Source organism: Sus scrofa, chromosome 8 (assembly GCF_054392235.1).
Source record: "Sus scrofa isolate SSC_HxYL_T2T_F1_AM1 chromosome 8, Sscrofa_HxYL_maternal_Yorkshire_Landrace_v2.0, whole genome shotgun sequence".
NCBI lineage: Eukaryota > Metazoa > Chordata > Mammalia > Artiodactyla > Suidae > Sus > Sus scrofa.
This window is the reverse complement of record NC_139390.1, coordinates 61,937,858-61,965,045: the sequence shown is the minus strand read 5'-3', so window position 1 is coordinate 61,965,045 and position 27,188 is coordinate 61,937,858. Positions and strand designations below refer to the sequence as shown.

General features: G+C 42.4%; 2 protein-coding genes across 6 annotated transcripts in view; both read left to right on the top strand.

Moving 5' to 3' along the window:
- The window catches only part of PPAT (phosphoribosyl pyrophosphate amidotransferase), a 77,630-nt gene extending 71,445 nt beyond the window's left edge, over positions 1–6,185 (top strand). For 3 of the 5 annotated variants that reach the window (XM_084972332.1, XM_003482396.5, XM_084972331.1), the window contains exons 9-11: positions 654–875; positions 3,037–3,157; positions 3,740–6,185. In XM_084972332.1, coding sequence (XP_084828458.1) covers positions 654–875; positions 3,037–3,157; positions 3,740–4,002 — 606 coding nt within the window. In that variant the 3' untranslated portion in view covers positions 4,003–6,185. Of the gene's footprint in view, positions 1–122; positions 876–3,036; positions 3,158–3,739 lie in introns of those variants that run through there. The other 2 variants (XR_014812576.1, XM_084972333.1) reach the window with 2 other exon arrangements.
- A 5,282-nt stretch (positions 6,186–11,467) lies between these two features.
- The window catches only part of AASDH (aminoadipate-semialdehyde dehydrogenase), a 40,766-nt gene continuing 25,045 nt past the window's right edge, over positions 11,468–27,188 (top strand). The window contains exons 1-6 of the mRNA XM_084971123.1: positions 11,468–11,512; positions 12,848–12,970; positions 16,049–16,323; positions 16,407–16,527; positions 20,939–21,258; positions 24,514–24,706. Of these exons, the coding sequence (XP_084827249.1) occupies positions 11,468–11,512; positions 12,848–12,970; positions 16,049–16,323; positions 16,407–16,527; positions 20,939–21,258; positions 24,514–24,706 (1,077 nt within the window). The remainder of the gene's footprint in view (positions 11,513–12,847; positions 12,971–16,048; positions 16,324–16,406; positions 16,528–20,938; positions 21,259–24,513; positions 24,707–27,188) is intronic.

Here is a 27,188-nt window from a genome sequence, read left to right as displayed (position 1 = left end):
TCTTGTTCCTTAGAAACCATCCCCAGAGCATCCTGGTTTTAATTCCTTTCTTTCTGATAATCTTTAAATATGTGGGTTTTCCTGACAACAATTTATTCTTTGTCATGTGTTCACATTCCTAGTGTTCTCTTCTAAGATAAAGAAATAAGAAGAGTTCCCAGTGTGTCTCAGCAGTAACAAATCTGACTAGTATCCAAGAGGATGCAGGTTCTATCCCTGGCTTCGCTCAGTGAGTTAAGGATCTGGCATTGCTGTGAGATGTGATTTAGGTTGAAGACGCAGCTCGGATTCCACATTGCTGTGGCTGTGATGTAGGCCGGCATCTGCAACTCTGATTCAGCCCCTAGCCTGGGAACCTTATATGCCATGTGTGCAGCCCTTAAAAAAAAGTGAAGAGGCATTTCAAATTCTAGCTAAATGAATTGATCTTTCCACTAAGTAGAGGACTTTCAGTAATTTTTCTTTTTGCCTTTTCTTCCCTACAGTTTAAATGGTGAAGAAAAATTGTAGTCTGATGATGGAGAGCTCAGAATAACAACCACATTTAAAATTTTTACATACATGTTATAATGGAAGCATGACCTAGAGAAAACAGGAAGGTGGACTTCTCTGGGTATGAGCTGCTCATTGTGCTTTTATTCCTTCTCTGTCAGTGTGGGCTTCCATACGTGGAGGTGCTCTGTAAAAATCGCTACGTGGGAAGAACCTTCATTCAGCCGAACATGAGGCTAAGACAACTTGGTGTTGCGAAAAAATTTGGAGTATTGTCTGACAACTTTAAAGGCAAAAGAATTGTTCTGGTAGATGATTCAATCGTGAGAGGCAATACCATCTCACCCATAATCAAATTGCTCAAGGAATCGGGTGCAAAAGAGGTAAGTAATACTAAAACGCCTATCCTAAAGCACTAATAATGAACAGTATGATAAAAATTGTTAAAATTTTACATTAATCTTTGGAGTTTCCCTGTGGTGCAGTGGGTTAAGGACCTGGCATTGTCACTGCAGTGGCCTGGGTTGATGCTGTGGCACAGGTTTGATTCCTGGCCTGGGAACTTTCACAAGTGCAGCCAAAATTTTTTTATGTTAAGTTTTATGTTAAAATGTTTGTAAAAACTAATTTTTAAACTAACAAACCACAAAATAGAATACTTTTAAATTTGTAGGGTGTTGTTTACATTTTCTTTTCGAAGATACAGACGCAATCCTATGGTGATAAACACATTATATTTTCAAATCTCAAAGCTTGTTCTAAATAGGTATTTCAGTAATTCAAATTACTGAAGTGAGATGTCATTTACAGTTAATAATTGAGAAGATTTAGAAATAAAATCTATTGAGAAGAAAATGTTAGAGAAAGCAGGATGACAGTCTGCTTAAAAAGCTTCTAAAGGAGTTCCGGTCGTGGCTCAGTGGTTAATGAATCCGACTAGGAATCATGAGGTTGCGCGTTCGATCCCTGGCCTTGCTCAGTGGGTTAAGGATCCGGCGTTGCCATGAGCTGTGGTGTAGGTCATAGACACAGCTCGGATCCGGAGTTACTGTGGCTCTGGCATAGGCCAGCAGCAACATCTCCGATTAGACCCCTAAGCTGGGAACCTCCATGTGCCTCAGGAGTGGGCCTGAAAAGAAAAAAAAAAAAAAAAAAAGGGGAGCAAACAGTAATTTCAGCATCCATGACAATAGTAAAAAAACACAAATAGGAGTTCCCGTCGTGGCACAGTGGTTAACGAATCCGACTAGGAACCATGAGGTTGCGGGTTTGATCCCTGCCCTTGCTCAGTGGGTTAACGATCCGGTGTTGCCGTGAGCTGTGGTGTAGGTTGCAGACGCGGCTCGGATCCCGCGTTGCTGTGGCTCTGGCATAGGCCGGTGGCTACAGCTCCAATTCAACCCCTAGCCTGGGAACCTCCATATGCCGCGAGAGCGGCCCAAGAAATAGCAACAATAACAACAACAACAACAACAACAAAGACAAAAGACCAAAAAAAAAAAAAAAAAAAAACACAAATAGATAAACAAAACTGGAAATGGCTTATATATCTATATCTATGGGAAATACTTAGTAAATCAGTACATCAGCATGATGAAATATGAGGCAGCCAAAAAACCTGCAGTTAGGAAGACTGCACAACATGGGAAAATGTTTGCTGTTATAAGAAAGGTAAAAAGTAAATGTGGACCTGATTACCGCCATGTAAATGAGTCTGAGTCTGACAAAAGGCAGAAAATCACGATAGATAAAAGCAGCTCTTCGTAGTAGTAAAGTTTTTGTTATATCCTGGTAGATTGTACTTTTCTTTTCAAAATGGTAAAATAAGCGGTAGGCAAAAGTGCCATTCAAGCGTTACGAGAAAAAATGAAGGTGGTCCTAAGCCTATAAGGCCATTATGTGAGAAATGGGAAAGCAGAGAAAAGAAATGGCTCAGTAGGTGGCAGAAGGAAAGAGTGGGCAGCTCTGTGGAAAGAACCATTCTGAAGTGGCTGACATTTCAAAATTCTTGTCCAAGACACTTTAGCATTTAGAGCAGGGCTGTTCCAGTAGAATCCTTGGTAAAGAATTAATTCTAAAAGTAGTTCTGGGAGTTCCCACTGTAGTGCAACAGGATTGGCAGTGTCTCTGCAACGCCAGGATGCAGGTTCGATCTTGCACTGTGGTTTAAAAGGTCTAGTGTTACCACAGCTGCAGCATAGTTGCAACTGCAGCTCAGCTCTGATGCTGGCCTGGGAACTCCACATGCCACAGGGAGGCCAAAAAAGAAAAGAATTAAAAATTTTTTAAATAAATAAAAGTAGTTCTGCCTGGACACTGGAGTTCTGTATGTATATCACACGTATGTACACCACATGATTTTCCAGGATTCTTTTTTATCTGTCATTGTGATCGAAGTTTCATAGTGTGCATTTTTATGCCTGTGTTGTTAAGATATCCTGTAAAGCAGTGTTAAGTGCTTGCATTTGTCAATGGCCCAATTCTGCACCATTGTTCTTACTGTGAACGTCAACCTAATGAATGTGTGAAATGATCTCTTCCTAGGTGCACATTCGTGTAGCTTCACCACCAATCAGATATCCGTGCTTCATGGGAATAAACATACCAACCAAAGAAGAGCTGATTGCCAATAAACCAGAATTTGAGCATATTTCAGATTATCTAGGTAGGTATTAAAATTCCTGTAAACTGGAGTTGCTGTTATGGATCAGTGGGTTAAGAACCAACCCAGCTAGTATCCTTGAGAACGCAGGTTTGATCCCTGGCCTCACTCAGTGGGTTAAGGATCTGGCGTTGCTGTGAGCTGTGGTGTAGGTCGCAGACGTGGCTCGGATATGGTGTTGCTGTGGCTGTGGTGTAGGCCAGCAGCTACAGCTCCAACTCAACCCCTAGCCTGGGAACTTCCATATGATGCAGGTGTGGCCCTAAAAAAAAAGAAAATTACTCCTGTCAAACCTTCTGAATCCATAGTAGACTTGATCCTCTACTGCAGTTTTAAATTATGTTTGAAATATAAGTTCAATAATATTAATTTAACGCTTAAATTTAATTCCAATTTGACATTTTAAAAATATTCAAGGCTCTGAATTTTACTGATTCTCTGGCCACCACCACCCCTTTTTTTTAAAGAGAGGCTGAAGGAGGAATTTTTGTCTGGCTCATGCTTTCTGTTTGTAACTCTTCTCTGTTAAGGCTATTCTCCCTTTTCAGAGAGCCACCTCGTGACCTGTTCCCTCTTTCCCTGTAGGAGCAAACAGTGTCGTGTACCTGTCGGTAGAAGGACTGGTTTCATCTGTACGAGAAGGGATAACATTTAAGCAACAGAAAGTGCTGAAGCGGGACGGTGTGGGCCGAGAGGATGGGGTCACTCTGGAATGCGATGAAAAGAATGGTCACTGTGCAGAGGGGGACAGTGTGGGCCAAGCAGATGGGTACCTGGAATCTGGTGGAAAGAACGGTCACTGTACAGCTTGTCTGACTGGAAAATACCCTGTGGAGTTGGATTGGTAGCTGCTGGGGCAGACGTGCTGTTTCCAGACACAAAGCTGGTGAAGAAGCTGCCATGGTCCCACCTTATCCATTTCCCGTTCCTCAGTTGGTCCAGTGTGAAATGCCACGTGCTTGAGTTGTCAGTTCAGAGAGTTTTTGTCTGAAAGGTACCAAAGTGCTTTCTTTAGTAATCCTAGATAAATGCTTTGGTGTTGTCTAGGAACATGGACGGTCCTTTCAATTTTCTGCAGTAGTTGAGTACTTTCAGTTCTATGAGATTGTATGCATTTAATTTCAGATCATCAACTGTAATGAAAAGAATAGGTAAGTTTGAGAGCAGATTGCCAGGTACTGTACTTCCCCACAGATTTTTAGAGAATGTTGTGGAATGTTTCTTGAGAGTTACTGAAATTTAGTTATGGGATACTTTCATCACTGGACCTTGTTAATTGCATGGGATTCAGCAGTATGTCCTATTCTTTTTCTTTTCTCAAGCCTTGGCCAGCCTTTTCCACCTGGTCAGAGAAGGCAGGTGAAGGGTGGCATTTGCTCCATGTTTTAAAGGGTTTGCAAGAGGTTAGAGTAAGGGGGTGTGATGCAGACAGAACATGTGGTTTACATATAACCTTTCATACAGACCTTGAGTCCATAGTACCCAAAGTTACCTAGCATCTAGAGTTCTTAAAAAAAAACACATCAAAACAAAAAACATATCCTTTTGTGCCTCACTTCCCCACCTGTGCAATGAGGTATTTATATTATGAAATAACCAGCAGTAGTTATATTGGTGGTTAGAGCCATTATTCCATCCCTTAATTTTAAGGCAGTGTTTGTGTTATTGTTAGCTTTTGAAATGTTGGGTGTTGGTCTGCAGTTGAGATTTCAAAAGGGAGATGCACAGCAGTGATTTGTCACCTGTCCATGAGATGCCCTAAGAATGATTGTAAAAATATATCTGTGCAAAAAATTTTCCTACAGATGACTGGAAAGTATCCATCCTACTTGGTGCTCTGATAGCATAAACCCAGCAAGAAACCTAATACAAGTGAAGTAAAAAATGATTTTTTAGAGTTTAACAAACTTTTTATTCTTAATTTGATTATATGCCTTTTTCATGAAGTGCTTGTCATTTGCAGACATATGTGTATACAATGAGATGATCAAGGTAGGGTTTTGTTTTTGTTTTTTTTTTTTTTTTTGCCCATGCCCATGGCTTGCAGAAGTTCCTGGGCCAGGGACTGAACCCTTGCCACAGTAGTGACCCAAGCCACAGCAGTAACAATGCCAGGTCCTTAACCTCTAAGCCACCTGGGAATTCTCAAAACCTTTTTCCATTAGCATCCTCATCTAATTCCAGGCATCAGCTTCATCACTTTTTATACTTTGTTTTATTGGGATCTAATGAGGGAGAGTTTTTTAAAAGTTTTTGTTGTTAACATCTGAGATTTAAAACTTCAAGATGACTTGCCCGTAACCCTTGTTTATGTAAGACTTTTAAAACCTAAGTTTTTGTCTGTGTTATTGTTACCATAACTTGGTGTACATAGTGTCCAAACCATCTAGAGTTGTAATATTTATTAATACCTTTTGTCTTTGGCATTGAGTCTCTCCTGTTGTATTATCGCGGGCCCAGAGAAAATGTTGACGGCCCTTTAAGCACATGTACAGCAGGCAGCAGGGGTCAGATATAACCCTGTGGTAGTGACACCAGCAAACTGGCATTTGAATCAAGCCTGGGACCATTTGAGTGCACGGCCTCCTGTCCGGCATGGAAGGGGCCAATTTGAACCAGCCTTAGTTACATTTGATTAAAGAAAAAGAAAACAAACAAACAAGAGACTCAGGGAAAGTACTAAACCAAAATCTCTGATTTAACTTTTGTGTTTTCCATAGTTTTTATCTTGTATTATTGAAATACTTTTATAAAGGAAAATGGTACTGTGACAATTCAATAATTCTACACATTTCTTACTGTTTCTCCATCATGGCCTTTTATTTCCCAAGGTTCTGTGATTATGATTTTATACCAGTTTAATCTCAAATGTTGTTTAACTGCTTTAAATTTATATAGGCATTGTAAACTGCAGAGAAAAACGAGAAATGTGTTTTCACAGGATCTATATTGTGAACTAAACTAAGCCTACCTTTTTGTAACTTCCTTGTTGATGTGTTGGTGACAAATATATGTAATGAGTATATTTAAATATGTGTGTGTACTTTTTTTAAAAAAGAGTGACTTTTAATTAGTGTTTCATAGTGAACAGCACAGAGACAGTTACACCCAGGATCCATACATGGCACCAGCTAGTCGGATCTTATTTCTCTGATCCAAGCATTTTAATAATAGGTCTCTCTCTCTCTCTCTCTCTCTTTTTTTTTTTTTCCGCTTTTTAGGGCCATACCCATGGCATATGGAAGTTCCCAGGCTAGGGGTCGAATCAGAGCTGTAGCTGCTGGCCTCCACCACAGCCACAGCAATGCCAGATCCGAGCTGCTTCTGCGACCTATACCACAGCTCACAGCAACACCGGATCTTCAACCCACTGAGTGAGGCCAGGGATCGAACCTGCGTCCTCATAGATACTAGTCAGTTTCATAATCCGCCGAGCCACAAGAGGAACTCCTATTCATTGGATTTAGATTTGTGTGCAGAAATTATCTCACGTAGCTGAGAAGTCGTTGGATGGCAAGAACCAATGCTTTGAGCCCTTCTGGAGTTCCTCACTGCACTGTGACAAACAAAAAGATTACACAGAGGAGACCCAAGTGGGCCCTTTCACTCTTTCTCAGTTATCGAAAATTGTTTGGCTTTGATGGATATGTTAGATGCGGTGGTTAATTTTATGTTTCACTTTGGCTGGGCTGTGGCACCAAGCTAATCAAACATCAGTCCAGGTATAGCTGTGAAGGTATTTTGCAGATGTGATCAACATTTAAGCCAGTGGCCTATGAGGAAAGCAGATAACACTCCATAGCTGGGTGGGCCTCATCCAGTCAGCTGAAGGCCTTCAGAACAGACTGAGGTTGCCTGAATGAGAGAGAATTCTCAAGGCTGTACCCTGGAAATCCTGCCAGAGTTTCCAGGGAGTTCCCATGGTGGCTCAGCGGTAACAGACCTGACTAGGATTCATGAGGACACAGCTTTGATCCCTGTGGCTGTGGTGTAGGCCGGCAGCTATAGCTCTGATTCGACCCCTAGCCTGGGAAACTCCATGTGCGGCGAGTGCGGCCCTAGAAAGCAAGCAAAAAAAAAAAAAGAAAGAAAGAAAGATATCCTGCCAGAGTTTCCAACCTGTTTCAACCACAACATCAGTTCTTAGCTGAATTGCTAGCCTGCTGGCCTGCTCTAGGTTTCAGACCTTCCCACCTACACAACCTTGTGAGCCAGTTTCTTAAGCTCTCTTTATCCTATTGGGTCTGTTTCTCTAGAGAATTCTCCTAGGCTCACTCTATTGCAAACAACTTGCCTTCCCTCACGTCTCCATCCATTGACAGTCACTTGATAGCAGTACCCAGCCTGAAGGATCCCAGCCACAGATCAATCTTCCCCCTGCCTTCACCTGGGCAGCCAAGCACCCGTAGAGAAAATTACACACCATCGTCCCAACTGGGGTCTGGGCTACAGTGCACATAAGAGCACGCAACAGGCAACAAAAAACAAACAAACAGAAAAGACAAAAAAAAAGGAGCACGTAACAGGGATGGGAGTTCCTGTCGTGGCTCAGCAGTTAATGAATCTGACTAGCATCCATGAGGACTCAGGTTCGATCCCTGGCCTTACTTAGTGGGTTAAGGATCTGGTGTTGCCAGGAGCTGTGGTATAGTTTGCAGACACTGCTTGGATCCCACGTTGCTGTTGCTGTGGTGTAGGCCGGTGACTACAGCTCTGATTTCAACCCCTGGCCTGGGAACCTCCATATGCCACGAGTGCAGCCCTAAAAAGCAAAAAAAAAAAAAAAAAAAGCACATAACAGGGACCTAACCTTGTCTTGGGGTAGAGTCAAAGATTTTCAAAATTATTTGAAATAATTTATATTTTTTTAAAGAAACAATGACATTGGCAACTGAGATGGGTTGAGAGAAGTGGGTGAAGAGAGAGAAGCAGTGGAATGAGACTGCACCAATAAGTGTGCAAAGGATCTGCAAGGTGCCAGGGTGGGCGTTTGATCCTTCCTGGGAACTGGAACCTTGTAGTAGGATGGAGAAGAGTAAAAAGATAGTTCAGGAAACATGTGTGTAACATGTGCATTTCTGCTGCCAAGAAGGGATTAAATGAAATCAGACTTGGAAAGGATGTAACTGTCACAAGTTCAATGAGAAGTGTAAGTCATTGTTCAGGAGGGGTCTAGGCTCCTACCATACTTAAAACCTAATAAGCTAGCTTGTTACTGGTCCATAGAGGAAGACATAAGATTCCTGGGTCAAAAAACAGGCAAGAGCAATAGCCAGAGCTTCATGTGTCTGTGTCTGTTCTTCCCTCTCAGGTGACAGAGGTGGACATAGATGGGTGTTTGCATACACAGTGTAAAAATAAAGTAAAAAAACTTATCCTTACAGGAAAGGGGTACTAAGTTTGTGAGGAGTCACTCTTTTTACAGTGAGTGGCAGCAAGCCTGTTACTTGGGGAAGACATAACCTGAGCTCTGGAGGTTGATCACCCCAACAACCCTGAAGAGCAGCTGGACAGAGGGCAGTCAGTGCGCTGCATTCTCTGCAGACCCAGCAAGAAACTGCAAAGAAGCTCAGGGCCCGAGTCACATGGCACCTCCCCACAGTATGGTTAGGTTGTGGGATAGGGTTGGAGGAGGATGGGTAACTCCTTATGCAAGCCTTCAAGAAAGTCATTGAGGAGGGATGTTTAAGCTGTGTCTTCATAAGAGGAATAAATGTTCCTCAAGCAGGTGTGCAGAGAGGGCTTTTCAGCTTGAGACCTAGCCAAAGCACAGGTGTGGAAACTTAACAAGGGCCTGGTAAGCTCAGAAGACTAAGTAGGGTCCTAATACCAGCTGGATCTTACAGGGCCGAGTGGCGAGAATGTGGAGCCTGGGGTGAGGACGCAGTGGGCAACTGTGAGAGAATAGACAAGGAAGGTCATGACCTCATGTTTACCTTGCTGGAGCCTGAATGTCACCACGCAGACAATAAGAGGTCACTGCAACTGGTTGGTCAGGCACTGCTCTGACTGCCCTGTTGTTCTAGAACGATCACCAGGTGAAAACAGCATCTTGAGCATAGTCTTCTACATTTGCTGCCTCTTAAGACGCCCTGAAAATGACAGTGAAGGGATTTTGGCTCAGTACTTGGCAAATCCAACTAGGAACCATGAGGTTGCGGATTCGATCTCTGGCCTCCCTTGGTGGGTTAAGGATCCAGCGTTGCCGTGAGCTCTGGTGTAGGTCACAGACGTGGCTCAGATCCTGAGTTGCTGTGGCTCTGGCTTAGGCTGGTAGCTGTAGCTCAGATTGGACCCCTAGCCTGGGAACCTCCATATGCCACAGGTGAGGCCCTAAAAAGACAAAATAAATAAATAAATAAAAACAAAAAATAGAGTCACAAAGTGTAAAGGATAAAGTGAAATAGATTAGCAAAAACAAAAATCTAAAAGCAAAAACAAAGGGCTCTTAATTTTTTTTTAAAAAGCAGTTAAAGAAAAAAAAAAAGGAAAGGGCTCAGCTGATCTGGAAAAGCTGAAGTCTAAACCAGGCAAAGCCAGTAAGCAATTCTGTTTATTATAGAATACCATAAAAAAACCTCAGAGACTAGCTTCTGGAAGTCGGGGTAAAGAGGGTCACTAAAAGGATTGGGAGTTCACTTAGGAATTATAAGAGTTGGAGTTCCCCTCATGGCTCAGTGGTTAACGAATCTGACTAGGAACCATGAGGTTGCAGGTTCAAGCCCTGGCCTTGCTCAGTGGGTTAAGAATCAGGTGCTGCTGTGAGCTGTGGTGTAGGTCGCAGACATGGCTCGGATCCCATGTTGCTGTGGCTCTGGCGTAGGCCGGTGGCTACAGCTCTGATTAGACCCCTAGCCTGGGAACCTCCATATGCCACAAGAGCGGCCTGAGAAATGGCAAAAAGACAAAAAAAAAAAAAAAAAAAAAAAAAAGAGGATTTATAAGGGTTATACCCTTACCCTGCCACCCATCATCCTAAGGCCTGAATCTGAAAACTGTTGTGTTTGGGAAAGTAAAACAGAGGGTCTTTTATTGGAGGGCATCAGGCACTGGAATAGAATTAAGTGAAAAATTTTATGCTGAATTCAGAGAACTTCCTCTTCACCCCTGCAGCCCCTTTCTTTCCCTTGATTTTCAAGAAACTTTGGGAGTTCTCTTGTGGTGAAGTGGGCTAAGGATCCAGCATTGTGACTGCAGTGGCTTGGCTTGCTGCTGTGGCACAGGTTTGATCCCTAGCCTGGGAACTTCCACATGCCACAGACACAGCAACAAAATAAAACAACAAAAGCAAAGTGCTTCTTCCTTGGATTCAGAACTTTCAATAAGCCTGCTTTTTTTTTTTTTTTTTTTTTTTTTGTCTTTTTAGGGCCTCAACCTGCTGCATATGGAGGTTCCCAGGCTAGGTGTCTAATTGGAGCTGTAGCCGCTGGCCTACGCCAGAGCCACAGCAATGCCAGATCCAAGCAATGTCTGCGACCTACACCAGAGCTCATGGCAATGCTGGGTCCTTAACCCACTGAGCAAGGCCAGGGATCGAACCTGCAACCTCACGGTTCCTAGTTGGATTTGTTAACCACTGAGCCATGACGGGAACTCCTTCAATGAGCTTTTAAATGCCCCACTGTTAAATATGAGCAGACAGTCAAGGATTACTACCAGGCACCTGTGGAAGCCACTAACATCAAAGAGCCCAAAATCAACAGAAGAAATAGGGATTGCAAGGGGGAAAATTTTTTTTTTTAATGTCAATATCAGAATTGAAAGATGATATTGCAATGAAACAGACATCATCCTGGCAGCAGTTCAGAGTCTACTGGAGCCAAGCAAGATTGGAAGGGCTTTAGGACAAAGCCAACCAGGAAGACTTGAACTAAGATAACAGTAGTGGAATGGAAGATGTTATCATTCTAAAAAATGCAGATGTGTGGGTGGGGTGGTGGAATGCGGATTGAAGGCCCCTCCTTCACTAGAAAAATGAGTTAGAAATCTCTTGGAATGGAGCTCCAGGACTCTGGAGTCTTTGTTTTAACATTGCCACAGGCGATTGTGACGGAGCTAGCTAGCCACTGGTTTAGAGATGGGGCCTGGAGGACACAGGATCTCATTGCACACAGTAAGGTAAAAAACAAGTGGGGTGGCGGGGGGATCTAGGGTTTCTTTACCAGCTGGATGGGTAGATATGTGTAATTCCCAAATATAGAAACAAAGGTAAGATACATGTTTGAACCTCTCCCCAACCAAAGACCCATGAAGTTCTTATGAACAAGGGTAGGTATTCCTTGCTTGACCCGCTGCTACAGTCTCCTTCCACCAATGCTGAAGGACACTTGTGTTGAAGAGAACCCTGTGCCTTTTCAGGTATTATGGAAGCCAGGCTGCCTTTGCAGTGCTCTAGGCAGAACAAAGCCGGAACCCTGATCATTTATAACTGAGCAAGGGCTCCTGTGCCATCAGAGCAGAGAGCCACACCCTCTGTTGTTGTTCCTGGGTTCCCAGAATGTGGAAATTCTCTGGCCAGGAGTGCCACAGCAGCCACCCAAGCCACTGCTGGATCCTTAACCTGCTGCACCACAGGAGAATGCCAAAGCCAAACTCTCTGGCAGAGAGTGTTTACAAAACAGCAGGGGTTTGTTTGCAGGGTGCCAAGCAAGGGAGTGGGAGACAGGTCTTAGATCCAGTCTTGGTTTGTAAGCGAGGGGTGCTTTAAAGGGGGAAGAACAAGGAAAATGGGATTAATCACCATTTCTGTCACATTTCTTACTGCTGAGTTGGGAGTCAATTTGTCTCAGGTTTAGTCTCTGGCCAGGTGATCCAGGTCAGTGAGCTCATCTTGCCCTGGAGAAACAATCTAAGTTTGTGTGTTAGTGATGACAATATATACAACAGCGATTTTAGTATATGAATGATGTTATCAACAACAGTGATCTTTGTCATCTGACTGGTTGACTAGTGTTCAGTTACTACAGGATTGAGGTCAGAGGGAACAGGAAAGGGAATAAAGTTACCGAGGAGATTAATCATACTCAATAAGGGAACTCGGTTTTAGGGGGACTGAGTTTCAGCTTCCTCTCTGCTACCAGCACAATAGCTTAGAAAAATTACTATTATTTCTCTTGACATTGTAAATAACTAACTTGCATGCTTCCAATTACAACACCTTCGTTAAAATAGATTTTTATTCAGGCCTGTGGCTCAAGTTACTCTCTCCCCCTCAAACCTGCTTTTTAATAGCTCCTAGTGAAAGCTGAAATTTTGTTATTTAAATTCATCTGAATGTTAGGGACTTCGTTTGCGGGCTTCACTGCTACAGTCACAGTCTCCGCAATGTGGGGAGGGTTTTTTTTGTTTGTCCAAGTGATGAAGTCCAGTCCCCTGCGTATTTCACTCTGGTTTCAATGCTCTTCACATCAACCCCCCGGGACAGCTTTATCCCCACTTTAGAAACGAGGAGGCAGCTGCCCGGAATTGAGGTTTCTTGGCAAGCACAAAAGGGTGCAACTCCAAGCAGGTCAGCTCCAAAGTCCCTGGAAGCTGCCCTCAACGCCTCTATACTAGAGCGGAAACTTGAAAGGAGAGGAGCTGGCGACACCCACACCAACTCTTTTCTCTGGTTGGCCCGGCACTTCCAGGAAGGGGCGGGGCGGGGCGGGGCGGGGCGACGCTTCCTTCCCGGGTCGCTCGCGATGACGTAAGCAAGGCGCCGCGGAAGGACGTCACGAGGCGACGCTGAAGGCTGTTGCGAGAGCCCGCGCTGTGCGGCACCCTGCGGGCCGCGCGGTGGGCCGGCTCTTCCCCCCGGGGCGCTGGTTTGTCTGTGTGCGTGAACTGGCGTCGGGGCTGTGCTGTCGGGACCTCGTCGCCACCCCCTTCCCGCTGACCTCTCCCCGCTAGGCCTTCAGACTGGACTTCCGCGGGAGGCAGTGTCCAGGCGGACGTGTGTGAGGGAGGAGTGGGGCGGCAGCACCTGGGCTGGCTGCGCACAAGTTTGCTTAGGTTCAGGGCCGCCGACAGGTCTCGGCCGTTTATCAGTGGTGCCTGGTGGATGGAGTGGTGCACAGGCTGCCCTGGAGCCCTGTGCTTTCTTCGGTCTGCTGCCTTAGACCTTCTGCTCCTTTCGCATGGAAATGTCTACCTCGTCTTGCTGGCGTGGTTTTGGAAAGCAATTGAAAAAAATCTGTTGGAGGCTATAAAGTGCATTGCTGTTAACGTAGTCGCATAATCTAAATTAAAAAGCCGATGGATACGGGAAAATAAGCTTTTAGATTATTTATCAATCTTTAAAATGGTAAGTCACCATTTAGGAAAGTCACCAAGACCTCTGATGACTAAGTATCAGCCTCTACAGATGTAAATAAAATAGCAGCTGTCCTAAAACTGAATGATCCTGTTACACATATAATCTGTTTATCAGATTTTGCTTGTTCTTTTTTTTTTCCTTATATGGTCCCAGTGTTTGGGCATCCAGTAAGTATAGTACTCTCTGTTGGAGCGAATGTATTTATGATTCAGTTAATGAAAATAAAAACTTAAGACAACAAGAATAGATGTTGCCTTAATTCTCTGTAGCATCCAGTGGGAAACTAGCAATTAAAAAATCTTAATTGTGGAGTTCCCGTTGTAGCTCAGGGGTAATGAACCAGACAGTATCCATGAGGACATGGTTCTGATGCCTGGCCTGGCTCAGTGGGTTAAGGATCCAGCGTTGCCCCTGAGCTGTGGTGAAGGTCAGAGACGCTGCTGGGATCCTGCTTTGCTGTGGCTGTGGTGTCCCCTAGGTTGGGAACTTCCATATGACACAGGTGTGGCCCTAAAAAAAAAAAAAAAAAAAAAATCTTAATTGTGTAGATATTTGTGGGGAATGTTGGAATTTGTCATGAAAATGGCATTTTCTAAAGTAATTTTACTCATTTTAGAGTCTTGTCCTTTTCTTTGCTGTCAAGTAATTTTAGTGGTCTTTGTGTGGACAGTTAACTGCTGTATATGTTTTTGCTTTGAAATAATGCATTTTTTAAAATGTAGACTGACTTTTTGTTAAAATCCCGTAGTATAATTATGTAGTATAGGCAATTGTTACTCATCTGCAAACAGAGAAGCAGAAGGTGCCCTTCTGTACTAACTGAATAAGAAGTGGACTTACATAATTTTTGTATGTGCTATGGAACACCTTCCTTACATTTATATAATGCTCATTTGTGTGTATGTGTGAAGAAAGCTTTAAATTTTTACCTTGTGTGTCACAAAAAGAGCTAGCATTTATAGAAGTGCTTATTTTATATTTTTAAGTTTTTAGAAACCATAGCATTGGAGTTTCCTGGTGACTCAGCAGGTTAAGGAGCTGCCATTGTCACTGCTATGGCTCAGGTTTGATCCTTGGCCCAGAAACTTCCACATACCTCAGGTGTGGCCAAATAAAAGAGAGTGAGGGGGAAAAAAAAAGAAAACCTTAACATTTCCATACCTGTTGACATCAGCAGTTATTGCTTCATTTTGCTGTCTTTAGGAATGTTTTATTTTCCCTAATTCATATTTATTAAGTCACATGGATGAATCAGTAGGGAAATGAGTTCAGATAAGTATGAACAAATGAAAAACTTCAATAATTAAAATACACTATTTGGTAAATCTTATTTGCTTTGAAATTTGGAAAATAAATTTCACAGGAGGGGAAAAATCACCTTTGCCTTCAAGGAAATGCTGGCAGTTGTGAGGCTTTCTCTTGTTCATTCATCCCTAAAGTTTCTCTGATGAAGTACTGTTTCAGATCTTTTTATATAACCTGCATTGCAAAGCCCAGAGAACATTGTATTGATAAAGTATTTTATTGAATTGTAATACTATATTTAGAGTCTAAATTTAAATTAATTTATTGGCAATTTAAAAATCAAGCTAGGAGTTCCCATCATGGCTCAGCGGTTAACGAACCCAACTAGTATCAGTGAGGACATGGGTTCAATCCCTGGCCTTGCTTAGTGGTTTAAGGATCCCAGCATTACTGTGAGCTGTGGTGTAGGCTGGCAGGTACAGCTCTGATTCACTCCTAACCTGGGAATCTCCATATGCTACTAGTGTGGCTCTTAAAAAAATTAATTAAAAAAATCAGACTATGAAGAGCATCTTTCTTAACAGTTATAAAAACAACTTGCTGTGACCTCTGTATTTTATAGTAATAAGCATGGTTTATATATAGGGAACTAAAACTGGACAGATATAGGGAGAGTTTTGTCTCTCTGTCTTTTTTTTTTTTTTTTTTTTTTTGCTTTTAAGGGCTGCATCTGCAGCATATGGAAATTCCCAGGCTAGGGGTGAAATCCAGAGCTGTAGCTGCCAACCTACTACACCACAGCTCACAGCAATGCTGGATCCTTAACCCACTGAGCAAGGCCAGGGATCGAACTTTAAGCCTGTGGTACTTTAAATTTGTTTTTATTTGGTATTTGTTTATGTTATTTATTTCTATTTTACGTTGTAGTCTGCTGAGCGAGAATTCCTCATTTCTCCTTGTTTCATCCTCCTCCATCCCCCCTCAAGTTTTCTTCTAGCTCTGACGTGGAGTTAGGGTTACTGTATCAAACTTTCAACCTTATTGTTCTCAGCAGAGTTACCATAGGAGGTTCATAGATCAGAGATTCTTTAATTGTATGTCTTTGATGTTATTATTTTTTGGATTTTTTTATATATTTTGCATGTGGACGTTCCCAGGCCATGTGTCGAAATGTGTCACAGTAGCAGTCTGAATTGCTGCAGTGACTGTGCCAGAACCTTAACCCACTGCACCATAAGGGAATTCCCTGATAGAGTCATTTTTGTGAGGAGTGATTGTCCTTCCATCCCACTCTCCCCACCCCTACAATAGACTCCCTAAAACTCCTGTCCCCCTAACATATTTTGATACAGATAGAGTTTTCTGCTGCCAGTGATGTTCAGATAAACTTCAGTGAAACGACTCTTCAGGAATTGGTGCATCAGGCTGCCTCCATTTATTCTGATAAAACAGCTGTGTGTTTTGATGAATGTAACAACCAGCCTCCAGTTTATTACACCTACAAGACTGTGGTTCATGCTGCTTCAGAACTATCAAGTTTCCTGCTGTTACACTGTGACTTTCAAGGAATTCGGGAAGTTGGTCTCTACTGCCATCCTGGGATAAACCTACCCTCTTGGATTTTAGGGTAATATTTTTTACAACTAAAATTTGTATGTCATAAAGATTATTTTCAGTAGATATTCTGTGCTGACTCTGCACTCTCTTTAGAATTCTCCAAGTCCCTGCTGCTTATACTCCTATTGATCCAGATTCACCACCAGCATTATCAGTTTATTTTATGAAAAAATGTAATCTGAAGTATATCCTTGTCGAAAAACAGCAGATTAATGTAAGTGTGTGTTTTTAAATTTTATTTTTTACGTGTTATATTTACCTTTCAATTGAAGGGGGTCCATCCTCTGTCTTGATTCCCAGATTGACCAGCTCAGTAAAGTTTCTCAGTTTCAGCACTGTTGACATTCTGGTTTGGGTAGTTGTTGGTTGTGAGAAGGGTCCTGTACATCGTAGGGTGTTTAGCAGCACCCATGGCCTCCACCTGATAGCTGCCAGTAGCACCTCCAGTTATGACGCCCACGGTGTCTTGAGCCATTGCTGGAGGTCTCCCAGAGAGACTGCTCCTTGCCTGCTCTGTGGAGAACCACTGCTCGGGCAGTGCAGGTGTTCTAGCTTCCTCGTAATGAAAGGTATATTCTTCCAGTTTTCTTTGTCTTTGAAAATTGTTCCTATGAAAGGAAACTTTTAGAATATGTAGTCCTTTTATCTTTGTGTATTTATGGCAATTTACAGTAGTCAGCAACATTAAAGAATGATAACCAAGCTTAGGTTTTAAGTGACTCCAGGCACAGTTCTAGCCAAGAAACACTGCTTTGGGGGCAAGTATTGGTTTATGTTAAACAAGATGCAGCCCGTGTTTCATTGTTTTTTTTCCATTTTTTGTTTAAAAATATTGTTCTACTAAGGAGTAAAGATTGTAGAAGGTATATTCAATTTTTTTTTTTTTTTTTTTTTGGTCCTTTTGCCTTTTCTAGGGCTGCTCCCGCGGCATATGGAGGTTTCCAGGCTAGGGGTCGAATCAGAGCTGTAGCCGCTGGCCTACGCCAGAGCCACAGCAACGCGGGATCTGAGCTGCATCTGCAACCTACACCACAGCTCACGGCAATGCCAGATCCTTAACCCACTGAGCAAGGGCAGGGATTGAACCCGCAACCTCATGGTTCCTAGTCGGATTTGTTAACCATTGTGCCATGACTGGAACTCTGGTATATTCAATTTAGTCTGTTATTACTCTTTTCCTGTATGGTCCGTTTTATATTTGGGGTTAATAACTTCAGTGCATTCCACATGTGTGTGTGTACATCCATATCTGTACATAGAGCAATAAGATGGTTCTAGAGCTTGAGAGACATGGAGGGCTCTTCTAGGAAATTCTGTGTGTAGGAGTAAATCCTCCAGAAAGAGACAACTATTAGATTAATAAATATATTCTAAATACACATAGCAGTGTCTAGCCACAGCTTTCTCTCTTCTGTTCTTCAAATTTGTCGTTTGTTAATGAGAAACTAAAATAGGGATCTAAGGTTCATTTTTTTTTTTTTTTTTTTTTTTTTTGTCTTTTGTCTTTTGAACTTTTAGGGCCTCACTAGCGGCATATGGAGGTTCCCAGGTTAGGGGTCTAATCAGAGCTGTTGTTGCTGGCCTACACCATAGCCACAGCTACGCCAGATCCTTAACTCACTGATGGAGGCCAGGGATCGAAGCCACAACCTCATGATTCTTAGTCGGATTTGTTTCTGCTGCGCCATGCCGGGAACTCCTAAGGTTCTTTTTTTTTTTGTCTTTTTGCCGTTTCTTGGGCCGCTTCGGCATATGGAGGTTCCCAGGCTAGGGGTCGAATCGGAGCTGTAGCCACCGGCCTACGCCAGAGCTACAACAACTCGGGGTCTGAGCTGCGTCTGCAACCTACACCACAGCTCACAGCAACGCTGGATCCTTAACCCACTGAGCAAGGCCAGGGATCAAACCTGCCACCTCATGGTTCCTAGTTGGATTTGTTAACCACTGAGCCACGATGGGAACTCCCTAAGGTTCATTTTTTTAAACAACCTTGGTGAAAGTTTTATAGACAAGGTGGTTGGGTGTGAAAAGGAATTGTTAATATCAGGCTATTTTTTTTTTTTTTTTTTTTGGCTGCACCTGTGGCATGTGGAAGTTCCCAGGCCAGGGATCAAACCTGCGCTGTTGCAACCTGTGCCACAGATGTGGCACATGGAGATCCCTCCGGCTTTTCTTTATTGCATAGAGGAAGGAACTGGGTACGTAATAAATCCCATAGAAAGTGTGGGATTCCTATTCTGGCTTCCTGTTCCATGCCTTTGATGCTGGTGTAAATGTTCTTCTTTCACTTAACACAGGAGCAATCAGGAAGTATTTATTGAACATCTACTATATGCGCAGAATCTACTAGAGCAGTGCTTCTCAACTAGGCCTGACTTTGTCTCCCAGGAAACATAATGAAAAATCTGGAGTTTCTTTTTTATTTTCATGCTGGAAAAGGGGTACTTCTAGTGTTTAATGGGTAGAGGTTAGGGGTGCTGCTGCAAATCTTGCAGGGCACAAGACAGGGCACAGGTCCCCACACAGATTTATCTGGTCCAGAATGAAACCCTGTCCTAGAGACAGGGTGTTGGGGAGGGCCTTGGTATGTGACATAGCTTAAGACAGGTTTCTCGCCCTCCAGTAGTTAGTGAGATTGGTGCTCCCAAGGTCTGCATAGTGTGGTGGTGCCCTAAGCAAAGTACATGCAACCTGTAGAGAGAGGGCAGATTTAAGGGAGGAGGATGGGCTTAAGAACAAATGGACCTTTGATGTTCCATTGTGGCTAAAGGGTAATGAACCCAACTAGTATGCAGGAGGTCTTGGGTTTGATACCTGGCCTCACTCCCTGGCATTGCCATGAGCTGTGGTGTAGGTCACACGTGCAGCTTGGATCCCATGTTGCTGTGGCTGTGGTGTAGGCTGGCAGCTGCAGCTTGGATTCAACCACTAGCATGGGAACTTCCATATGGCACAGGTGCAGCCCTATAAAGCAAAAACAAAGAAGAGAATAAATGGACCCTCAATTTTTTGGACTTTACTGGACATACCAGATCAATACACACACACAACAAATACAAACAGAAAACACTTCCGGCTTTTGGGTTGTGATCTTTTCCTCTTATTTGTATTGATGTCTTTATTATAAAAACTTGTTACGCTTCATAAAACTCCTCTGTATCAATCTAATAAGATACATTGAAAGAAAACTGTATTAATCTATTTCTATTCACCAAATAACAAAGCCAGAAACTCAGCAGTCTTCTTAGTCTCACTCCCCGTCAGGAAAGGCATCGAGTCCTGTCGATTCTGTTCACAGGCCTTTGCCATCCACTCTGTGGCTGCAAACCAGTGCAGGCCCACATGACCTGTCTGACCTGGTCTGAAAGCTTCACTGAGGCTCAGTTATTAGTCCTGCCCGTCAGCCTCCTTGACAAAGTCTAGTCCATGCTATGGCACCTTTGGGTCCTGTCACTTCCAGGTGAAGGTCCTGCCTCCTTAGTGATGAATATGTAGTTATTAAGGATTAACACCTCACCTCCCATCAGCAGCCCAGCTCTCCTCCTCCCTTGCGCCCAGTTGCGTAGCTGTTTGGGATACTTACTTTTCTCCAGAACACCAGCTTTGTCAGTCAGATGCTGTGTCTTGACTCTTTGCCTAAAGTACCCCTCTTCTTTATTAGGAGCATAGCTGCCTAGAACACAAACATCACGTACAAGGATTCCATCTCTGACCCCCCAGGTGGAGTTAAGTCAACCTTCTCTGTTCTCATCGCATGTAAATCATATTTCATCATATACCACATTGCACTGCAGTGGTGTGGGGTTTTGTTTTTTTTCCTCTCTTCTGGGGGCCTGTGGAAGTTCTAGGGCCAGGTATGGAATCCACACTATAGCAGCGACCTGAGCGAGTCACAACAGTGATAACGGTGGGTCTTTAACCCACTGAGCCACCAGGGAACTCCTCCATGCCCCACATTGTCTCTTATTTATTTATTTTATTATCTTTTTAGGGCCACACCCGCAGCATATGGATGTTCCCAGGCTAGGGGTCTAATCAGAGCTGTAGCTGCCATCCTACACCACAGTCACAGCAGTGCGGGATCCGAGCTGCGTCTGTGACCTACACCACAGCTCACAGAAACGCTGAATCCCCAACCCACTGAGAGGGGCCAGGGATCAAACCCGTGTCCTCATGGATACTAGTTGGATTCATTTCTGCTGCGCCATGACGGGAACTCCTGTCTCTTTATTTTAAAGATGAATTTGAAAGGAAGGCCAGTGCTGTACTCTTGGAGTTTCTCATTTGTTTTTCAGTCCCTGGATATATAGCAAGTAGAGGTGCTCCTTGAACAACATGGAGGTTGGGGAACCAGCTCCCATGTGGTGGAAAATCCACCTATACTTTTACCATCAGCTCTTGATATGTGGAGTTTCACATCCCAGATTCAATTAACCTTCAAGTAGTGTGTATTTATTGAAAAAAATCCATATGTAAGTTGATCTGCCCAATTCAAACCCAATGCAAAGGTCAGTTGTACTAAAAAAGCCATGTTGAATTGGTAAATGAATACTTAATATTCTATCTAAGAAAGAATACCTTTTAACAATATTAATATTAGAAACTTTGTTCCCCATTTTACATAGAAATTCAAATCTTCCTATGAAACGATATTGAACTATGATACATTTACAGTTGAACATAATGACCTAATACTCTTCGAACTTCACTGGAACAATGTTGAGGTGAGCTTGATGCTAAATGATAGCAAAGAGAAATATGAAAAAGAAAAAATGACAGAGAACATGAATTCTGAGAAGAGCTGTGAAGACAAGTCAGGAGAGCGCCTGGATGTGCAGCTGGAGAACTGCTTGGCCTATGTTCTCCACACATCAGGCACCACAGGGGTACCCAAGCTTGTCAGAGTCCCTCATGCATGCATAGTGCCAAACATCCAGCATTTCCGGTAAGTTCTGCCCTTAGGATTCTTCTTCAGAATTTGTATTTTAAAGGGAAAGATGAATTTTAAAATATTTGTTCTTTGCAAGTCTTGTTCCCAAGTTGACAGTCCTAAGTAATTGAGTCTTTTGTTTCAGCTGTATCTGAACTTGAGCTGAAACAGATGCAGAGGAGGGCTTTTCTGGTTTGATCCAGACCTGGAGCCAAACAATGATCATGATGTGGTTGGAAGCTCTGCTTCTTACATGTTAGTAAGAAGGGAGGAAACACATTCTTGGCAGAAGTAGCAGCACCCATGTGGTAGAAAGGAGGGGTTTGGCTTGCTAGAGTGCCCTGGGGTGAAGCTTCAGGGTCACTGTGGGGCAGGAGTCTAGTTTGCTCAGTTGAAGAAGTTTGAACTTCATTCAGAAGGCAATAAGGAACCCTTAAAGAGATTGGTATCTCCTTAAGTTTGCTCCTGTAGCATTGCTTTTTTTTTAGGGCCGCACTTGTAGCATATGAAAGTTCCCAGGCTAAGGGTTGACTCGCCTATGCCACAGCCACAGCAATGCCAGATCCAAGCTGCATCTGCAACCTACACCACAGCTCATGGCAGTGCCGGATCCTTAACCCATTGAGTGGAGCCAGGGATTGAACCTGCATGCTCATGAATACTGGTTGGGGTCATTACTGCTGAGCCACAACAGAAACTCAGATTTTCACCTTTTGAAGAAAGAAGGAATCAGAGGAGGACGGGAACCAGAGGGGAGGAAAAAGAAATCTCATGAGACACATACGTAATTATATGCCATTGTAAGCTTTATGTAATTGAAAATTTTCTAGTAAGCACATTTAAAAAGCAAAAAGTGAAATTAATTTTTTTTTTTTTTTTTTTTTTTGGTCTTTTTGCTATTTCTTGGGCCGCTCCCACGGCATATGGAGGTTCCCAGGCTAGGGGTTGAATCGGAGCTGTAGCCACCAGCCTACACCAGAGCCACAGCAACGCGGGATCCGAGCCGCGTCTGCAACCTACACCACAGCTCACGGCAACGCCAGATCGTTAACCCACTGAGCAAGGGCAGGGACCAAACCTGCAACCTCATGGTTCCTAGTCGGATTCGTTAACCACTGCGCCACAACGGGAACTCCAAAAAAGTGAAATTAATTTTAACAGTATATCTTATTCAGCCTATCTGAAATATTATCTTTTTAATATATAATCAATATAAAAATGATTATTGAGGCATTTTTATTTTACCTTTTTATCTTTATTTTTAGGGGAGTATGGGTGATTTTCAATGCTGTGTTAGTTTCAGGCGTACAGCAGCATTACATTCTTTTGTACACGTGTTGCATTTTCCCAACGTGGCATGTATTTTACACTGATGCATATGTCCATGTGGACCAGACACGGTATTAGTTCTCGGTAGGCCCATGCACTTGATGGCTGGCTATTGCATGAGCAGGTCTGGAAGGAGGCTGGTTAAATGCTGCAGAGGTGTCTCTTGTAATCGGCAACGTGGTCTTCAGTCACTTGACCTCTAAGGCCCAGGGCTGAAGACAGCACGAGAGTAAGCACTAAGGAAGTGGAGGTAACAAAGTAAAATGTTAATTTTTAGAAACTAGTTTTAATAGAACAGAAAGATGGTATTCTGGGAAGGTGTAGCTTTTATCTTTATTTTAGATGGGAGAGGTTTACAGGCTGAGGGGAGAGAATTGGTCGAAGGGGTTGGTTTGAGAAATCAAGCAGTAGGAATGGAATAAAGGAGTCAGCTAGTTGGCGGTGGAAAGAGATGATATTTAGAATACACATCCTGCCTCGGAGTTCCTACTGTGGCTCATGGGATGGATGGTGTCTCTGCAGCACCAGGACATAGGTTCGATCCCTGGCCCAGTACAGTGGGTTAAAAGATCTGGCACTGCCACAGCTGCAGTATGGGGCGCAGCTGTGGCTGAAATCTGATCCCAGCCCAGAAACTCCTGTATGCCTAGGAGTTCACATACTTTTCCGCCTTAAAATGTCTTTTTGGCTGGATCTGAGAATTAGATTGATTAAAAAAAAAGATCAACAGGAGAAAAGCACACAGATTTATGTAATAGTTTTCATGTGGCACAGAATCCCTCATAAGGAATGAACACCCAGAGAGATGCCAAGATTTTCTGTTAGGTCAACCAGAGAGGCCTTGTGGGAAATGACTGCCCTTTGTGGGGAGGCTCAAGGAAGATAAGAGTTACCTTGACAAGGGCTGTTTGGGTGAAGTTCTCTTGGCTTCAGCTTCTTGTCCTTGATGGTTAGAATGTTACTTTCCTTCTGGTATAGCGAGAACATCTTGCATACGGAAGTTTCATTTGCTGTTATGAAAAACGGGAAGGCCAGAGTGTTTGTCTTGTATTTGCTGTTTTTTTAAGTGCCTTTAACTCAAAATAGCCAATATACTAGAACTGCATATTTCGGGGTGGCATGTTTTGAACTCCATCATTAAATGGCTAAAGGTAGGGGCTTATCTATCTAACTTAGTGGAGAAAAGGGAGGGGAAGAAAAGGGTTTTGATGGGAGACAGAAATAGATTTCTTTAGGAAAGACAAAAGGAGATAAGAAACTTTGTGATAAAAGGGTGTGTGCATGTGAGGATAATTTTCTTCATGTCTTTAAGGGCCAGGAAACACCCCTGTAGAGGGGTTTCCGGTAGGTCGACTCTTGATGTACTTTCTGGGAGTGCAGTTCCCTGAAGATGGAACTTCAGCAGTCTCATTCCCCCAAGTTTCTGTCAGTCAGATAAGGGAAGCTCCAAGAAGGCTTCTTTCTGAATTTGTTGAATCCTGGTGTCTTCAGCTTAAAATAACCTTCATATCAACCCTGGGTTTTCACTTGGGTCCCCGAAACATACCATACATGAAAGTTTGATTGAGTAACTGGGAGGAGGTGTGTGCTGTCCCCTGTTGTTCTCCAGCCATCAAAAGAGAGTAGTCCTTGTCTTCTGCCCTAATGGGAAACATACGAAGGGAATTCTGGGGCATGTTCAGTCCAGCCAAGCTGACACCTCAGAAAACCATCAACACATGATAAAATACATCATGGTAAAATGTGGCTATGGCTTTAAATGGCTCTTAATCCATACAGTTATAAGGAAAAATTCTAGAATTAGTAGCACCATTTTGTATAATCTAAGAAAAATGAAATCTGCCAACATCTTGGAATTTAATGATCACATTTTTTTTTTTTAAAGATATCTGCAAACTAAATGTCAGGCATTTCTCATAATTACATTCTATTTTGCCTTAGGGTACTTTTTGAAATCACACACGAAGATGTTTTGTTTCTGGCCTCACCTCTGACCTTTGATCCTTCTGTTGTGGAAATATTTGTTGCTCTATCAAGTGGTGCCTCTCTGCTTATTGTACCAACTTCTGTCAAAGTGCTCCCATCCAAATTAGCTGATGTTCTCTTTTCCCATCACAGAGTGACTGTTCTGCAGGTACGTTTTAGGAGCAAATGAAACGTTTTGTCTTTCATTAGTCAATATTTTAAGTGTGTTAGAGAATAGTTTATATTCCTGTAGTTCTTTACTGTGGATTAATGTTGCTTTAGTTAGATTGTCAAGGTCTGTCTCCTGATGATGTCACTTTTTGTTTGTTTGGGAGTGAAAAACAATCAATTCTGTCTAGACAAGTCTTTAACTGTGCACTTTGTACATACTTAGGAACTATAGGAGCTTGACTTTTACTTTGATCTTTTGGGATAGGCCTCTCCTATTTTAAAGTTTGAAGTTTATTGCATTTCCCACTAAAAGGCAGTCTAAGTAAGTTAAATTATAATTGACTTAGTAATTTAAATTTTCTGGTTTTTACACCAGTATATTTTTTATCAACCTAAAAAAACAAATATCTTTTTTTGGTCTTTTTAGGGTCACACTTGTGGCATACGGAAGTTCCCAGGGTAGGGGTCGAATGGGAAATGTAGCCACTGGCCTGTACCACAGCCACAGCAACATCAGATCCCAGCAGCGTCTGCGACCTACACCATAACTCACAGCAACACTGGAACCTTAACCCACTGAGCGAGACCAGGGATCGAACCCGCAACCTCATGGTTCCTAGTCAAATTCGTTTCCACTGCATAACGATGGGAACTCCCAAATATCTTCTAAGTTTGACATTTTTAAAGATTTAAAAAAATATATATCTGGGAGTTCCCATCATGGCGAAGTGGTTAACAGATCTGACTAGGAACCATGAGGTTGCGGGTTCAGTCCCTGCCCTTGCTCAGTGGGTTAAGGATCCGGCATTGCCGTGAGCTGTGGTGTAGGTCGCAGACGCGGCTCGGATCCCGTGTTGCTGTGGCTCTGGCGTAGGCTGGCAGCTACAGCTCTGATTTGACCCCTAGCCTGGGAACCCCCATATGCCGCAGGAGCAGCCCTAGAAATGGCAAAAAGACAAAAAAAATAAAAAATAAAAAAAAATAAAAAAATATATATCTGAAAGTATGTGATTGGCACACTAGCCTTAACATATTACCTTGTAAAAAGGAAGATATTAAATTGAAAATGGTTGATGATATTAGAACTAATTAAATTATAATGCATATCATGATAATTTTAAAATATCAGGTTTGTATCTAGTGTAATGAGACTCAAGAGGATGCTAAATTTTGTGCTCAGAGACAGAATTTGATGTCGATTTTCTTTTTAGGCAATGTGTTTTTCATCCTATAAAAAACCATGTGTTGTATATAAATGGAATGAGTATAGCATTGTGGCTTGCTGGGTGTCAGTGGTATAAATTCTCAAATGTTGAGGAATCGCTCTTTGAATCTGGGCAAGATTTTTGATTTTTTTTTTTTTTTTTTTTTTTTTTTTTTTTTTTTTGTCTTTTTAGGGCCGTATCCTCGGTATATGGAGGTTACCAGGCTAGGGGTTGAATTGAAGCTGCACCTGCTGACCTACACCACAGCCACAGCAATGCCAGATCTGAGCTGTGACTGTGACCCACACCACAGCTCAGGGCAATGCCAAATCCTTAACCCACTAAGGGAGGCCAGGGATCGAACCTGCATCCTCATGGATAACAGTAGGATTGATTACCTCTGAGCCACAATGGGAATGCCTCTGGGCAAGATTTTAATATAACTTTTATTTTCCTGTAATATTCAGGGGGCATAATTTTTCAGGGAATATTTGCAGAGTACCTCAATAGATTTGAGCATTAGGTACTAAAGGAAGGGAGACTTCCCTTCTACATCAAGTCAATGAACTATACCTCTTTAAATCTGATCCCCTTGCTCATTGTTCTAGCACACTCTCAGATAAATTTACTTTAGCAATGGGTTTTAACATTTTTGGGATCACAAATTCTTCTGAGAGACAGATACACATTTACTAAGTCTGTCCCCAGAATATCGCAAATTTTGCATATAGTTTCATCGTGATTTTATTTAATTTGCAATACATATGTATTTGGAATGTTATCAGCAGATCACATTTGACTTGGTTTGAACAAAGAAGAGAAATAGAAAAGCTGATAGGTATCCTTTCTTTTGTATAAGACACATGTAATGAACTTCAGCTTTATTTTGTTATCAATGTTCACCTTTTCCCATCAAAGTCAATCATCAAGGATTTATGTGTATATATATATTTTTTATATACATATGTATAATTTTTCAGAGCTCCTTGTATGGTTTTTATTTAAAAAATAATAACCTTCCTGAACCTAATTGGATAGTAAGCAAGGATCTTAAAGCTCTCAAAGAAAGATAATATTTTAAAATTATCATGATATGCATTATAATTTTATTAATTCTCTTTAATATCATTAATCAGTTGCAGCGTAATATCTTTTTTTGCAATGTAATATGTTAAGTCTAGTGTACCAGTCACATGCTTTCAGATATATATTTTTATTTATTTATTTATTTGTCTTTTTTTTGCTATTTCTTGGGCCACTCCAGCAGCATATGGA